The sequence below is a fragment of the Rhamphochromis sp. 'chilingali' genome, assembly GCF_963969265.1.
Source record: "Rhamphochromis sp. 'chilingali' genome assembly, chromosome: 22".
In the NCBI taxonomy this organism is placed as follows: domain Eukaryota; kingdom Metazoa; phylum Chordata; class Actinopteri; order Cichliformes; family Cichlidae; genus Rhamphochromis; species Rhamphochromis sp. 'chilingali'.
The window spans coordinates 7271044-7288071 of NC_137950.1; the positions used below are offsets into that span (position 1 = coordinate 7271044).

At 40.0% G+C, this 17028-nt stretch overlaps 1 protein-coding gene across 1 annotated transcript in view; it reads left to right on the plus strand.

Annotated features, from left to right (window-relative positions):
• pemt (phosphatidylethanolamine N-methyltransferase) overlaps window positions 1–17028 on the plus strand; it is a 77338-nt gene that overhangs the window by 51232 nt on the left and 9078 nt on the right. Inside the window, exon 5 of the mRNA XM_080872955.1 lies at window positions 447–558. Coding sequence (XP_080729081.1) covers window positions 447–558 — 112 coding nt within the window. The remainder of the gene's footprint in view (window positions 1–446; window positions 559–17028) is intronic.

Here is a 17028-nt window from a genome sequence, read left to right on the forward strand (position 1 = left end):
GTTGACACCAGTAACAGCCAGGTGACGCACAGCACCCAGACACTGCAGCATTAACACAGCTGTGTCATGTTCCCGGCAGTGTATCCTCAGTCTGACTTTAGTGTTGTGTTGTTTTGTCAGGTACATGTCAAAAATCATCGTAGACTTGATAAGCAGGTCCAAAATCTGTCTGGTAGGATTGTGAAAACAAGACATCAGTTGATGGCATAGCAGAAACCATGGTAGCGCTGTGCAAGTCCAAAGGGCTTTGCTGACTGAATCCATGTCTACTAGGGACTAGTTGATAAGATGATGTAGAACTGAAATTTGGACAGTTTAGAAATGTTTTCTGCTTCTTGCCAAGTGCTACTGGGATGCACTCCAGTTTCCTGAATCACTGAAAAGAAAAAGAAACTGTCAGACTGAAGTTATGAAACACAGGTTTTGTCCTTTTATGTATTTTCCAGGTGACTACTTTGGCATTCTGATGGATGAGAAGGTAACAGGCTTTCCTTTCAACATCACAGAGAACCCAATGTACTGGGGCAGCACAGCTAACTACCTCGGCTTGGCACTCATGTAAGTGTGTGTGTGTGTGTGTGTGTGTGTGTGTGTGTGTGTGTGTGTGTGTGTGTGTGTGTGTGTGTGTGTTGGAGACTCTGTGTGTGACAGTAGAGGTCACTTTTATGGAAGTGATTAGCACAAGATGGAGAAAGGAAGAGATTTTGCTTAATAAGTTAGCAATATCTTTGTTTCAAATATAACCAGAGGAGTTTGTAGCGTGTTAATAAATGAGTCCCCTGATGTACGTCAAAAGTCGTTCTAAATAAAGCGAGAGCAGATAATAACCTGGAACCTAAAAATTGTAAATGTTTCTCAAGTTGCAAACTGCTCTTTGTAAATACAGTAAAAACTTTTACGTGTGCTTGTTTCTATGACAACTGTGACCAGGCTGCTGCTACGAGCTCAGCGTGTGCAGTTGCTAGGCAGGCACTCTCTTATTGAAGACCCAGCTGCCGAAAAGCTATTAGCCTCCCATTCTTCCTCTCATGGAGCTATACGGACTCCATTCCGAGTGTTGCCTCATCTTCCGAGTGTTGCCTCATCTTCACTCCATTTTCTGTTATGACAAATTTTAGCCCCATTTTCTCTTTGCTTTGGATTTAATTTGCACTCTATCCTCTATTCTCAGCTCTCGTCTCACTCCCACCTCTTTTCTCTATATCTCTCTCACTTGTGTTCATACAGTTGCTTTAACTCTATCTTTGATGCAACTTTATTATATATGCCGAAATATCATAGCATGCTCTGCCTCAGCCTGCTCTGTTCTGTTCAGAATACCCAATATCACATTGCCTGTCGATGGTCAGCAGGAAGCTATCTTTAGCAGTCATGTTCTTCAAGACTTCTCATCCAAAATAAGTTATTTTTGTTTTCATGTGAAGGGATCATTTGTAGTAATAAGCCCTAGAGAATGATCTGCTAACTTTGGCGGCGAGCGGATATGACAAAGGTATTGTAAAACTGCTACAGTGTCTACAAAAATGCGTCAACCGAAATGGCGATTATTTAGAAAAATAAATAAGTCTTCAAGTCTTAAAATGATGTCAATATTATGGAAAATAAATGGTTGTTTGTATTTCTAAAATGATAGGAGACCTTACTTTTGGGATTGCCCTCGTATTTTCCTTCAGGTTTATGACCGTGACTGTCTGCAATGATGATGCTGCTACAGCACTGGTACCAGAGGTTTGCAATGGAATGTTACAGTAACAGAAATTTGATTTTCAAGTGAAATGCAGTTGAATTTTTACATTTCTAATCATACAGTTCAGCTTAATTTAGACATGCGTGATGACTGTATTTAGAACCTACAAGTCCACGCTACTTTCTTACTCCATTGCCAGCATTTGTATCTGTGTGGGCTGTGTTCACAACACATGTAATTACATTTATGCGGTCATGGCATGGGTTTTTCCAAAAACAGCTAAAGTGCAGCTACAGTGTATTTAGTAAAAAAGTTACTAATGTTTATAAGTTTTAATTATTTGGTAGGGGGTTGGTGTCCTGATTGCCCTCATGACTTGGAAGAACAATTTTCAAAAGTTGTTACATTCTGATGGCATAGCGTTGGAGTTGCAGTCTGTATCATCATCATCATCATCTGTCACGACTTAGTCCACATTAGTTCACCGTACACAGAACACCAGCTGCTTAAAGAGCACTGAATATCAGATAGTACCCCTCTGTGACTCCCTCTTTTTCCTCACATTTTATAAGAACTAAGTAAATATAATTTGTTTTATTACAATTGTAAAATCCAGCTGATTAAAAAGTGTGGTGAATGCTGCTCTTTAGCTGCATCATTGACTGCAGTTAGAGCTGGGCGATAGAACGATAACGATATGTATCGCGATATAACTTTTACTCGATAGAGAAATTAAGCTATCGCGATAGACTTCGCCGCTCTTGTCCTCTTAAAATAAAAAACATTTTTAAAAAAAGGTCAGCCAATCCAAACTAAGTAGCGCAGAGCCGAACCAATCACAGCCGCAGCGTCACGTCGCGTGACTTGTTACGTACAGCACAAGTGCCAAGCCGCACGTGTGTTTGTTTGGGAAGCAGGCAGTGGGTAATGGAGCCAGCGCGTAATGGAGGAAATGAGTGTGCCGACTAGAAAAATCAACCGAGCGTGACCGAAGAGAAAACAGATGACGGTTCCAATGCCGGAGAGATTGTCGAACGGAAGAGCCATAGAAGTTCCGTAGTGTGAAGGTATTTCGGCTATTTCAAGTCTGACAAAAAACCGAGTAGCGTGCACTGTAAATTGCACGCTACTCGGCACGAAAGCAAGTCTGGAAATACAATAAACTGGTGCATGCGTCACACTGTGCGCCACGTTATTGTTTCGGTGAAATGAATTTCTACAATACTGTTACTGTTAATTCTACTCTGCAGTGTTTAAATGCTTACATATACACACAGTTACTGTCCGTCCACACATACGACTCGGTTCTGCTTCTATGCCCCAGCTTTGTTTACTTTTTCCCACCGAGGCTTCTAGACTTCTGATTGGCCAACATTTCTGCACGGTTAGGAATCTAGTGCCACCTGCTGCTTTGGCATGTTCATAGCAGCGTTTTCCTTCATTTCTGCCTTTGTGTGTGGACGGGATTATTTTTTAAAACGAAAACGGAAAATCTCCGTTTTCAAAAACACCCGTGTACGTGTGGACGTAGCCTCAGTCTCTGACTGGAAGCGCTAATTCGTCATTCGGCTTTTGTCAGACTAAAGTAACTGTTACAACTGTTTGAAAAGCTAAGCTATACAACAAGGAGAGATTGAGAATTTCCTTTTAGTTCTCAGTTTATTTGATACTGACAAAAGTTAGTTTTGTCTGTTCTTCTGTAAAACAAACTAAGATTTATTTTTAGAATTAATATTTTGTTTCTAAGTGGAATTGACAATTTAGTAGTCTGTTTCGTTTGTTCTATTTTGAAACTTAAACGCTTTAGCGGCTGCCTTTTGTGTAGTTTGCAATATTTGCCTTTATTTATCTGAAAAAGTCTCATGTTCCTTAAGTACATCTACCCTGTTGAACTTATTATGGGAAATAAATATTTAAATCAAAACAAGCTGCTGATTATTTCACATTTTACTTGTGAGCAACGGCACATTTAAATCTTACAAATATAGTTATTTGGCTTATATCGTGATAGATATCGTTATCGCCTGAAATGAAAAAAACATATCGTGATGTGAAAAAATCTCATATCGCCCAGCTCTAACTGCAGTCATGTGTTATGCTTGTGAGATGGATTATTATTTCTTACTAAGAGAGAACAACAACACTGACTTTCAGAAGGTCACTCTCTGCTTCTGGCAAAATCACACAACTGTGCACTAGCCTGTTGCTTTATACAGCTGTGGTGCCTACTTTGGTGTGTATGTGGAGAGTGTCCCAGCAGAGGCAGTGTGTAATCATAAATCTCTGAAATGCAGCGTGAAGCAGTTTCACTGCTCCTACGTTTGTTTTCTCGTTTTGTCTTCATTATATTTTTGATCTTTGGTTAATAGTTTTTAGTTTTGTCATATTAGTCTGGTACTTGTTGAATTGATTTCTTGTTTCATATTCTAGTATATTGGAAGTTTTAGTTCTTATGATATTGATTATAATGGTTATTCTACCATTTAACGTTTTGTGATCTCTTGTGTTCTGTTTAACACCTTGACTATTTTTAGTAGCAGTTTGTCTGCCTGTGCCTCCTTGTGTTTTGTTGTCACATTGGTCCTCTTGACATTGTTAACCATGTCTGTGTCAGTCTGTTTTGGTTATTTATTGTTTTACTTAGAATATCTGATGTATTTTGTGCCCTGATAGTTTTGCTTCCTCTCTTTGTCTTTCTCAGATTCTCCATATTGTTTTCACCTGTTGTTAAGTACTTTCATATGTGCTGCCCACCTGTTTGTCAATAAGCCCTCAAATATATATACCCTATATGGACAAAAATACCAGGCCACTAACAGACTAGACCTACAGGAGCTGCTAGTCTATGGAAACCAAGGTCATGAAGCTCCCATCCCACAGTGTTTCTGTTGAAGGTAATATCAGCAAAGGTCTGAGTCTGGAGAGCATTAGCAACTTTTCCACATTATCTGCCTCAGCACTGTGCAACCCCGATCTGTAGCTTTACTTTGTGGCTGAGTTGATGATAATTATTAAATAATTATTCACTGATCGCTTGAGAGTGTTTACTGGAGATTGTTGCCTGTCGCCAGGTGATATTGGTTACAAAAAGGTGTATGGGGTCGCACCAAAAACCTTCTCGTGATTGGTTTGCTTGCTAGCAGATCGCCGTGATTGCACATAGTTTCTTTGGAAAACACTGGCTTGTCTGCAAATACTTGCAAGCTTTTGATCAGGTAGTTGTGAAACTGTGAAGACTGTGACACAAAAGTAAATGTAACACTTTTTGAAATAAGTTGGCTTCAGTAGTGAAGCACAAGTTTTACTTGGAAAGCAAATGGTTTCCATTTCCATTTTCTGCTCCGTGGTAAGATAGTGAGCGCTCGTAGACCTTTCGGCAACTTCCATGTAGACTACAGGTAACTGGCAATCTGTTAGCAACCACAGCGATCAGGACATTGTCAGTTTGCACTTTCTTTGTGACCCATTTCATCCCAGGACAGCCTGCAACCTCCTGCAGTTTGGACAAAAGACATTTTTTCCAACCAGTTGTTAGCTACCACTGTGTGTCATTTCAATCATAGTTCATGCCATTCAGAATAAGAGGGAGTTGGGGTTTTTTTGTTTTTAAAATATGAGACATAAACTGAGCATTGAAGCATTGGTGAAGAATATAAATATGAGGCTTAGAAAGAAAGAACGGAATCTATTGGCAATAACTTGTGAATCATCCACTGTTTGACAAAAAGAAAGATCAATAAATGTGAACAGAGAGTGCAGGTGGTTCAACAAATGGCTCGATCAGACATACAGACTTTCATCTAAAAATTAGGGTGCTGAGCAGCATTCAACAAGTGGGGCACTCAGTACAGAAGACTATCCAGCATAAATCAATACAATGGAACAGCCTAGATCTATGCTTGTATTCCTCAGACTACTCAAATAGTGTTGGAAAGGGTTATTGCAGCTGATTTATCAAGTTACAATGTGAAGATAAAGAAAGGGAGATAAAATACGCAGATGGCTGATGGTTTTATCTTTCTATCTCAGTGATAATGTACAGTGCATCCAGACAGTATTCACAGCACTATCACAGAATCTTATTCCACAATGGATTACATTTATTTTCACCTAAAAATTCTGCACACTCCATACTCCATGAAGTGAAATACTTTTGCTTTAAATTCTTGCAAATTTATAAAAAAAAATAAAAACAAAAATATAACACATTAATAAGTATTGACAGAATTGAACAATCGTTTTTTGAAGCACCTTTGGCAGCAATTACAGCCTCTATGAGTATGATGCTTGGTGCACCCGTTTCTAGGTATTTTCTCTCATTTTTCTTTGAACTGCTTTAAGCTCCATTAGATTAGATGGGCAACATTTGTGTGCAGCCATTTTTAGATTTCTCACAAGATATTTAATTGGGTTTCCACTCTGGACTCTGCCTGGATTACTCAAGGGTCTTCAGCAGAGTGGTCCCAAATCCACTCCTTTGTTATCTTGGCTGTGTGCTTAGGGTTTGTGGTTCAGAGTGCTCTGGGCCAGGTTGTCATCAAGGATGTCTCTGTACATTGCTGAATTCCTCTTTCCTGCAGCTGTGACTAGTCTCCCAGTTTGTACTGCCTAAAAACATCCCCACAGCATGATACTTCCACCACCATGCTTCACTGTAGGAACAGGTGACGAGTGGTGTCTGGTTTCCTCCAGACATGCCACTTGGCATTCAGGCCAAAGATGTTTGTTTCATCAGAGCAGAGAAATTTGTTTCTCATGGTCTTGGAGTCCTTTAGGTATCTTCTGGCAAAATCCAGGTGAGCTTCCATGTGCCTTTTACTGAGGAATTGCTTCCATCTGGCCACTTTGCCATTGTCTGATCAGTAGAGTTCTGCAGAAATGGTTGTCCCTTTGAAAGGTGGTCCTCTCTACACAGAGCAATTCTGGAGCTTTGTCAGAGTGACCATCAGGTTCTTGGTCACATCTCTGCCTGTGGCTCCTGATCACTCAGATTGGCTGAGCAGCCAGCTTTGGGAAAAGTTCTGATGATTCCAAACTTCTTCCTTCTACAGATGATAGAGGCCACTTTGACCACTGGGGGACCTTCAGTGCTGTATTAAGTTTTCTATACCCTTACCCACACCTGTGCCTCGATATAATCTTTCAGGGGTCAACAGTCCATTCCTTGGATTTGATGGCTTGGTTTGCACTTTGACATGCTCTGTCAGCTATGGCACCTTATATAGACGAGTCTTTTTTTGCTAAAGCATATAGTTAGGGCTGGACCAGGTGATCCTGAATCCTCCCTTAGTTATGCTGCAATAGACTTAGGCTGCCAGGGGATTCCCATGATGCATTGAGTTTTTCCTTTCCAGTCACCTTTCTCACTCACTATGTATTAATAGACCTCTCTGCATTGAATCATATCTGTTATTAACCTCTGTCTCTCTTCCACAGCATGTCTTTTATCCTGTCTTCCTTCTCTCACCCCAACCGGTCGCAGCAGATGGCCGCCCCTCCCTGAGCCTGGTTCTGCCGGAGGTTTCTTCCTGTTAAAAGGGAGTTTTTCCTTCCCACTGTTGCCAAAGTGCTTGCTCATAGGGGGTCATATGATTGTTGGGTTTTTCTCTGTATCTATGAAGCGCCTTGAGGCGACTTTTGTTGTGATTTGGCGCTATATAAATAAAATTGAATTGAATTGAATTGAATTGAGCATTTTCAAATCATGTCCAATCAACTGAATTTGCCACAGACGGACTCACATGCACATCAAGCACTTGAGCTCAGTTTTGAGTGTCATGTTATAAAGACTGTCAATGGCTATCTACTTGTTATATTGTTGTTTTTTATTTTTGATAAATTTGTAAGGAAACCAATACTAGCTTTTTTCACTTTGGTGATGGGGTATTGGGCATAGAATTTAAGGTGAAAAATGAATTTACCGTAATTGTCGGGCTATAAGCCGCTACTTTTTGCACAAGCTTTGAACCCTGCGGCTTTTCTATGGATTTTCCATGATTTTTGTGATATCGTAAGACGATTTGTTTTGTTTGTTCCGCTGTTGTACGGCACTACGTTGCCTGGCGGAAGGATCGGGGTTCAAGAGTGGTATGTTAGTCACATGTCCGTCCGCCAGGCAACGTAGTGCCGTACGAAGTAGCGCGAAAAACAAACTTCAAATTAACGCTACGCATTCAGCGGGAGGCGTGGATGACGAGCGGCGATAAACTTGCGAAAAGCAAGTTATGCCCAACTCCACCGGTGGATTCTGACAGCGTGGAAAAGTGCGAAAACATCCACGATCACCAACGGATTTTGAAGGGCTGGACTGCTGCATGATGGAGAGGAGGACACCGCCACGGCCCTTCTGAGGGTGTTCGACTCTGACACTGACAACGAGGATTTCTTTGGTTTTGAAAGTGACAACGAAGGAGAGAAGCGGAGAGTGGATAACGAAGCCATCCTGAGCCTGTTCGTTTCCGAAATTGGAGAAGAGGACTTTGGTGGTTTTAGAGCGCAGGAAGAAGAGAAAGATGGTGAATGACTGACTTTTCTTCTTGTTAAAGCCGTGTCACTGCACCTGAGCCTAAAAGGTAGTCCGAATCTATTTTTCTGGTGTGCTGTAGGTTACTGTTATGTACTACATGTGCAAATATGTACCCATAACTTGTTTTTCAAAATATTAATAAAAGGGGTGTGTCTCCAAACAGCCATCTCTTTGCTGACAATTCCCTTTGTGCATATTCTCTTACATATGATAAGTCAACATTGAAACACCTGCGGCTTTTAGTCAGGTGCGGCTAATGTATGTACAAAACAGGATTTTCCCCTGATTTTAGCTTGTGCGGCTAATATTCAGGTGCGCTTTGTAGTCCGGGAAATATGGTAATCCATTTTGGAAGAAGACTGTAACATAACAAAATGTGGAACAAATGAAGCACTGTGAATACTGTCCAGAAGCACTGTATTATATTTCTAAAGGTATTGTTGATCCACTAAAAGCCATTTCCACATGATATAAAATTCTTGAAGAATTTATGATGTGAAGTGACACCTTTGTCACTTTCATTTGCTTTAATAAATTTTTCATCTACATATGCGTCATATCTGCTTCAAAGAAATGACCTGATAAAGACTTATCAGAGATGATACTCATGCAAGTGCAATATCCCATTAAGAATGCTTCTCTTTCTTATTATGTAGAGAGGAGAATGTGCCAAATAAGCATTTCTGTTATCTCCCACCTCCACATGAGCTGTCAATCATAGGTAAGATAATTGCACTATTTTAAAGTGCTGTTCAATTAAAATGGTGATATTGTGTGACTGTCTGACTCACTAGATTTTTGCTTAGGCTGTAACCTCTGTGAATCTTTCCTTTAAACCCACATATCGTCATCAACCGGCTAACCTGAGACCGGAGAATGTTTTCTGTTCTCCTCATTTCTTCAAAGGTTATACCAATTACTGCTTGGGTGTATTTTACAGAATTCCAGCCCAACATGGTACTTGATTTTGATGTCCTCCGGTGATCTGTAATAAGGCTATGAAGTATATAAGTGGATGGTCAGTGCTAAGCTTTTTTTAAATGGCTATTTTAGGTCAGATTATAGTATAAATTGGACCCAGAGAGACACACAGACTCTGACATTCACTTTTTTCTCCTCATCTCGAAATTTTTGCTCAGACATCTAAAGTGTATTTTTAATTCTATGAGTTGCTCAAATATGCTGTGAATTGTTAAAACTCATGTTTACCATTGTTTTTTTTTAGTTCATTTGTTTGTTTGTTTTCAGAGACCTGATTTGGCTGAGAGGTTATAATGCTAAGATATCAGTTAAGCTGATTTAGCTTAGTTTACCGAGTCCATCCACAGACTGGAGTTTGGAACTGTAGCCTCTGGTTTATAGATTTAACTGGTAATTGTGTGACAGTAGGTTTCATGTAATTTTACAGAGTGACAAGAAAGTAATGTAACGAGTAAATTTACTTTCTCCAGAGAGTAATTAAGTAAGTAATTAGTAATGTGTAATACATTACCCAGTAGTGACCACACTTGAATGCAGAGATTTTAGCATGTTTGCTAACTGGAGTGTTCATGTGCACACAAGCACGATGCCACAGACGTCCCAGCAGTCTGCCTTCATCAGGATGAAATAGGATGAAATGTTAATATTAATATTCTTGTTAATACTTGAAATCTTGATTTAAAGCCAGATAGCAAAACAATGCTAATTAGCAAATATTATCGTGCTACATACTTAAGCTAAGGTAGCAATGTGCTGAAAGTAAACATGATAGCTTCGTCATTCACAGCATGTTAGAACACCTGTTCTTCAAAGGTCACCACCACAATAAACTGCTCTCGTACATCTGTTGTGACATGATGGAGGTACTGTAGAGTACTGGATCCCATTTCAGATTTCTATTTAGAGGAGTCCAACCCAAGGTTTTTTGACAGTCATCACTGGCTTTGTAAGACTCTCGTGTTTGTATGGGACCACCAAATATCACCACATTACAAATCTTTTTTCAGTCATATGCCTGTTAGTTAGCACATTCTTTTTCTGTTGTTTAACAGTGGTCAGCAAAAAAATCAAGTTATGAAATGTTCTCTTTGTATAACTTGACTATGAAGGAGCTTCACAAAGCTGCTAACCTGAATGTAATATAGTTTATTTGTTATAGTAACCCATATTTCAAAATAAAATCAGCCTTTGTTGACTTGACATCTTGACGTCGATTGCAGCCACATCACTCAGGGACTAGCTAAGTAGCCTATTCCTAGATAAATACTCATTAACCCATATTTTCCCAGGCTGAGGTCTATCCAGGAACAGTGTCTGCCAATGAAAATCAATGAGAGCCAGAGAGATGAGTGTGTGACCTAAATATTCCTGCAGACTAAAGGTTTCATGTTCAGTGTGCAAACTGTATAATACACATGCAGTCTGTCAGTTACATCTTATTCATGTTACAATTTTTATAGCAAAGTACTAATACTTTTACTTCTTCCTCAACTGTGAGCTGAGGAGCAAGTTGTTGTTTTTCTTTTACATTTAAATTTATTCTTTTTTTAAAAGAAACGCTAACTTTTAGGACGACGCAGGGTTGTCCAAACTTATGCCAAAGAAGGATTAGCACATCTGCAGCCTGCTTCATACACAGAGCACATATGGAATCGCTCACACAGACTGTGCACATTCATATTCATAAACAATACTTCCAATGAGATTTAGCTAACAGCATGTCGAGCGAGACTTACAGATGGACTGAATATAATATGCTGCGATTATTCAAATATAGCATTCATTTATTCAGACATTTAACTCACAGCAAACTGACAACTGCTGTCTCATTGAATCGTATGCTTCAGAGATCACCATTGTTTCATATAAATCATCTAACATTCTGTCTCAGAATAGGAAGCCAGACAGCTAAAAGGTCATGAACTACTAATAAGAAATATCCTGCTTCTTTTTCTAGAGCAGTTTCAATCACAAAAATGGGATGAATATAACACTGCGTCATACCAATAAATGGCGATGATGTTCCGGTGTGGCATAAGGAGTTTTGGGGGGGGGGGGTTGTTTGTAATTATGACAGTTTGTTATATGGGTCAGTGTTAAATAGAAATTTACACAAGGTCTACTGACTCACCCTGTCAGATTGGTCTGTCGCAATCAGTGGGCCTCACAGAAGCCAGTGTCGTGTGTCAAATTTGAAGCTGGGGAAAGATGTGAATCAAATGTAATCCCAGTTATTACTAAACTGACACAGAAATTTAAAGTCACGGGAGAGCTGTTGTTGCTCTCATCTTCTTGCATTAAGCATACAACATAAACCTTACTGGGTTACTACTATTAATGACTAACATACAACACAAGTAATGTGGCTATGCCCCACATCCATATTTTCCCTTATAGGACTTTATGACTTAAATTTGTATTTTCAACTCCTGCTTGTTTCGGGTTTTGAGAAGGACTAAAATGTGATGCCTAGAAAACTGGATCAGAGTAGTGATGGTAAATTCGATTCTTTTTACTGAATCGAGTTTGAATGAGTCACTCACCAAAGTGAATCGTTTTTTTTGAGTCATTTGAGTCACTGAGTCATTTGCCCAGAGAGTGCAAAAAATTTACATTTTCACTCAAACTTAATTTGTTTCTCTTTTCATGTAAATCCTACTGCTAAGATGAGTGATTGAAAAAGAAAAACAACTATTTTTATAGAGCAAAAAAATTAAGATTTCTAAAGGGAACATTTATTTTATTTTATTTTATGTTATTAGTATTTTCCTCAAATGTGTCAAATATATATTGTGAGTGATTCGTTCATGATTTGCACATTACTGGATCACTAAAGTGTCTGTTTGTGCTGCCAACCTAACTAAACAATTTTTCTGCCTTCATCTTCATCTTTTTGTGATAAACATGTTTTCTGATGGTGTTGGCCTCTTTCAGCAGTCTTATCACTTCAGACGTGCTTCTCCAGTCCCAGTATTAATTGGGGTTTGCTATTAGACCACACTTTGATATGCAGACTGGAGATGCTAGGAATCTGGCTGACTTAATGATTAGTGAATAACCGACTCTACCTGGGGCGATCGTGGCTCAAGAGTTCGGAGTTCGCCTTGTAATCGGAAGGTTGCCGGTTCGGCCCCGGCTCCGACAGTCTTGGTCGTTGTGTCCTTGGGCAAGACACTTCACCTGTTGCCCTACTGGTGGTGGTCAGAGGGCCCGGTGGCGCCAGTGTCCGGCAACCTCGCCTCTGTCAGTGCGCCCCAGGGTGGCTGTGGCTACAATGTAGCTTGCCATCACTAGTGTGTGAATGTGTGTTTGAATGGGTGGATGACTGGTTGTGTAAAGCGCTTTGGGGTCCTTAGGGACTAATAAAGCGCTATACAAATACAGGCCATTTACCATTTACCTACGCTTATATTTTGGAGAAAGGCAAAACAGCTTTTTTGGGAAAAATTTTAATAATTTTTGCTGCATGTTTGATGTCTGATTACTGTTTCTGATTGCCAAGACTTGAAATCAATTTAATAGCAACAGAAATTACATATTCTGATTGCACAGGGTTAGAATTGGGGTTAAGGTTATATTGACACTGACAGCCAAGACTGCACCCAGCAACTCACTAGTGAAACATGTGTGTCTCCCAACTAGGTTAGTGGTTGCTGGAGGTTGCTGGCAGTTGCTGTCAAACTGATTACTAAAACCTTTGTCAAGTAGACCTAAAGACTGGTTATTGACCCTACCACCCTGAGGGAAAAGTGTGTCTTCTGTGGACTCTGAGGTTGCTGGAAGTGTCACGAGTGTAAAGTTGGTTACAGAGATTTTAATCGTGCTGCATCAAAACCTTCCCTGCCGATAGCTAGCAGTTTTCAGCATTTGTCAGCAGTGTTGGTCAAGTTACTTGAAAAAAGTAATCAGTAACTAATTACTGATTACTTCCCCAAAAAAGTAATCCCGTTACTTTACTGATTACTTATTTTCAAAAGTAATTAATTACTTAGTTACTTAGTTACTTTTTAAAAACACGATTTACAACCTGAAGAGGTGATAAAGTGATAGATCTTTCAGCCCAATTCTACTTTTTCTGCATAATCCATCATACAAAATGTAATCAAATGGAAAAGTCTCTTTTTTTAACTTGTTTTATCAGTTTTAATCTTTTAACTTTATGCATCAAGCAAAAATTTTATTATATGCAACATTCTCTGACTTGAAGAAATTAGTTTAACATTTAAACCTATTTTCGACACATTCCAGCACATAAAATAAAATATTTTTTGTGTTTACACTCACTCTTTCAAATAGATGCAAGTAAAGTAAAGTCAAAGACTCAGTAGTCCTGTTGCTCTATTTTCACCTGTAAAGCAGGAGTAGGGCAGGCGGAGGTTTACCCTGGTGCAGGTGTGCCGCGGTCAGTTGAAGAATCCGCGAGTTTCTCTGTGAGTTTCCCATTACGTCATGGCGCACTCGGTGCTTGCTTGGAAGTTTAGGGGTTTTTTCGCTGTAAAAAGTTTTCTTCCCACGCACAACGGACGCTAATGTTTTTGTCACTTTTTATGGAATCAAACTCAAGATAAGGTCAGTACTTCCATGCTTTAAACGCTGCACGCTCATACTCTCTCTCACAATCGATATATGATTCATTGTTGATCTGCACACAGCTGTTGTCACCAACGGCGCACTCGCTTACGTCACTGTCATGAGACATTCTCGCAAAAAAATCACGGTTTTAGTAACGCAGTAACGCAGCGTTCCTACGGGAAAGTAACGGTAATCTATTTACCGTTTTTGCAATAGTAATCCCTTACTTTACTCGTTACTTGAAAAAAGTAACCAGATTACACTAACGCGTTACAAGTAACTCGTTACTGCCCATCTCTGTTTGTCAGAAGTTTGCAAGAAAGATGCCAACTTGTCTTCAAGTACAAACTTCTCACCAAGCGGTGGGGGAATTGTAAAAAGTGCAACACATTCAAGAAACCTTTCACCTTCAAAGTAAAAGTTGTGCATTTTAAAATGTTGGCTACAGAAGTAAGGCACAACTTTTACTCAAAAATCATTTTACATGAACATTCTTCATTTTCTGTTTGGGTTGCACTTTTTCAAGTTTCACTACAGCTCAGATAGCAAGTGGTGAGTGTTTGCAGACAAGTTGGCATCTTCCATGCAAACTATGGGCGACCAAACTAATCTTTTAGCAATCAAAGCAATTACAGGGAGCTTTTTGGTGTGTACCTTCTCACCGATCTCACATTTGGACTGCCAGCAACTACTAAAAAAACATTTGGGAAATAAACATTTTACCTTAGTAGCTGGAGATTGCCAGAGGTCACAAACCGGTCTAGGTTTGTGTGACTGAGACTCTAAACTTCAGAGGCTCAGGGTGTTAGTTCCACCCTGTTCCTTGGTCTCTGCAGCTCAACGTGGCAAAGACCAAGGAACTGATCGTGGACTTCAGGAAGACCAGGAAACACTTGACCCCTGTTTCAATCCAGGGGGTCAGTGTTGACATTGTGGAGGACTATAAATACCTTGGAGTACACATTGACAACAAACTGGACTGGGCTAAAAACACCACAGCACTTTACAGGAAGGGCCAGAGTCGTCTCTATTTTTTGAGGCGACTGAGGTCCTTCAACATCTGCCAGAAAATGCTCAGGATTTTCTATGAGTCTGTTGTGGCCAGTGCGATCCTCTATGCTGTTGCATGCTGGGGGAGCAGGCTGAGGGTCGCAGATGCCAACAGACTTAATAAACTAATCCGTAAGGCCAGCAATGTTGTGGGGATGGAGCTGGACTCCCTCAAGGTGGTGTCGGAGAGGCGGATGCTGTCCAAGATAAAGACAATGTTGAATAACACCTCCCACCCACTCCATGACATGCTGGTCAGTCACAGGAGCACGTTCAGTGAGAGACTGAGATTACCGAAAAGCACCACTGAACGACACAGGAAATCTTTCCTGCCTGTGGCCATCTCCCTCTACAACGCATCCACTTAACACACTGTTTGCTGCTATAACTACACATGTTTCTTGTTCAGCTATTTATTTATGAGTGACTTATGTATGTATGTATGCATATATATGTATATATTGTACTATTCTTAGTTAGTGTATTGTCTGTCTTGTCTTAATGTTGGTTTATAATGGAGCACTGTAACAAAAAATAATTTCCCCCAGGGATCAATAAAGTATTCTGATTCTGATTAACTTGTAATCCAAGTTACACCCCCCCCCCCCCAAGTACCACAGACACAAACCTATTCAGATATCTTGTCAACGTCATGTCTCCTCATTGTGGCACCTCACCTCATCCTCCTCACCACGTCAAACACATTCACACGGTTCCCAGATGTGATAGATTAAGTGTGTCTCAAACTGGTATATGTAAAACAGTAATGTCCCCCCTTAGATAACTTGTATAAGTGTTATTACCTGCAAAATGTAAAAAGCTTACAATACTGACATTAAAAAGGCGACAGGTTACTGAGTACTGAATGGCTGTATGATTTAAAATGAGTTAAAGTTCAAATGTGGCATATTGAAGCTGAAGGACAAATTTCCTCTTCTTTCATTTTGAGTTTTTTAGATAGAGCTACAGAGCCAGTGCAGTGTCCTTTGTCATGGTCTTGCATTTGAATAAGTCTGGAAAAGCACTGAATTTATTACTGCCCATTTATCTAGGTCAGGGTGGATAGTTTCATAAGCCTGTTCAGCAAGTCAAGTTCAGCTCCCCCCGTGTCCTGCTCTGATTGATTCTGATTAACCTTTTTTCTTTATCCTAATGGCAAACAAGTCTTTGAATGGTAAGCTTCAATAGACGGTGTGGCAAAAATGTAAATCAATTGTGTGAAGTGTCAAATTCAAAGAACAAAAATGCTCTGCAACACACACTAACAGTGAATATAATGGCAGCGCTCTAGCTTGTCACTAGCTTTTTCTTATTCAGATTGCTGTGCCTCATGAGAGGTGTTTTACATCAGCACTCAGGTTTTTGCTTAAATATGCCCGCTACTTTTCCTCCTCTTATGCAAGACTGCATGTGCTACTGTGCAAAAGCACACTTTAACATACAATGAATGTGTGTCACTGTGCCACTTCCTGATCAGATATATGTAGGTCAGTGTGTCGAGTGAGTGTAAGATTGCTGTTTCTGATGCCCACCCACAGATGGCTTGTGAGTAAGGTGTAGCTCCTGAGACACATACAGGTGCTTTCTGAGTTATTAGCGTAAAAAAGACTAATAGAAAGTAGAGTGCTACAATAAAAAGTAAAATACATGTCACTCATTAATTTAAGTTGTCTATATTTTAATTCCTCCACTCTTGTTTTCCACCTGTATAAATAGGATACGATGGTTGGCGTTTTTCCAGCTCCACAGTGTAATGTGGAGTCAATGCAAGACACCCTACGAGACCACCCATCTCCCATGCTACAGTTAGCAAACTGCTTGCCAAGTTTCGTGAAACTGGTTCAGTGTTGGATTTGCCAAAATGTGGACACAATAAAACTGTCACTAATGAAGAAACATCAGTGGCTGTCCTAGCTTCATTCAGCAAGAGCCCACAGCGTAGCACTCGCCGCATGTCACTGGAGAGTGGACTTAGTCGAACATCCCTTTGGCAGATATTAGCTACTCACAAATGGCACCCTTACAAACTCCAGCTACTGCAGCATCTCAACGAGGATGACCCAGATCGGCGCACAGAATTTGCAGAATGGGCAAAACAAAAATTGGAACAGGACCCTCAGTTCGCGCAGAAGATTTTGTTCAGTGATGAGGCAAACTTTTATGTGAATGGTGAAGTTAACAAACAAAACCACCGCTATTGGTCTGACACTAA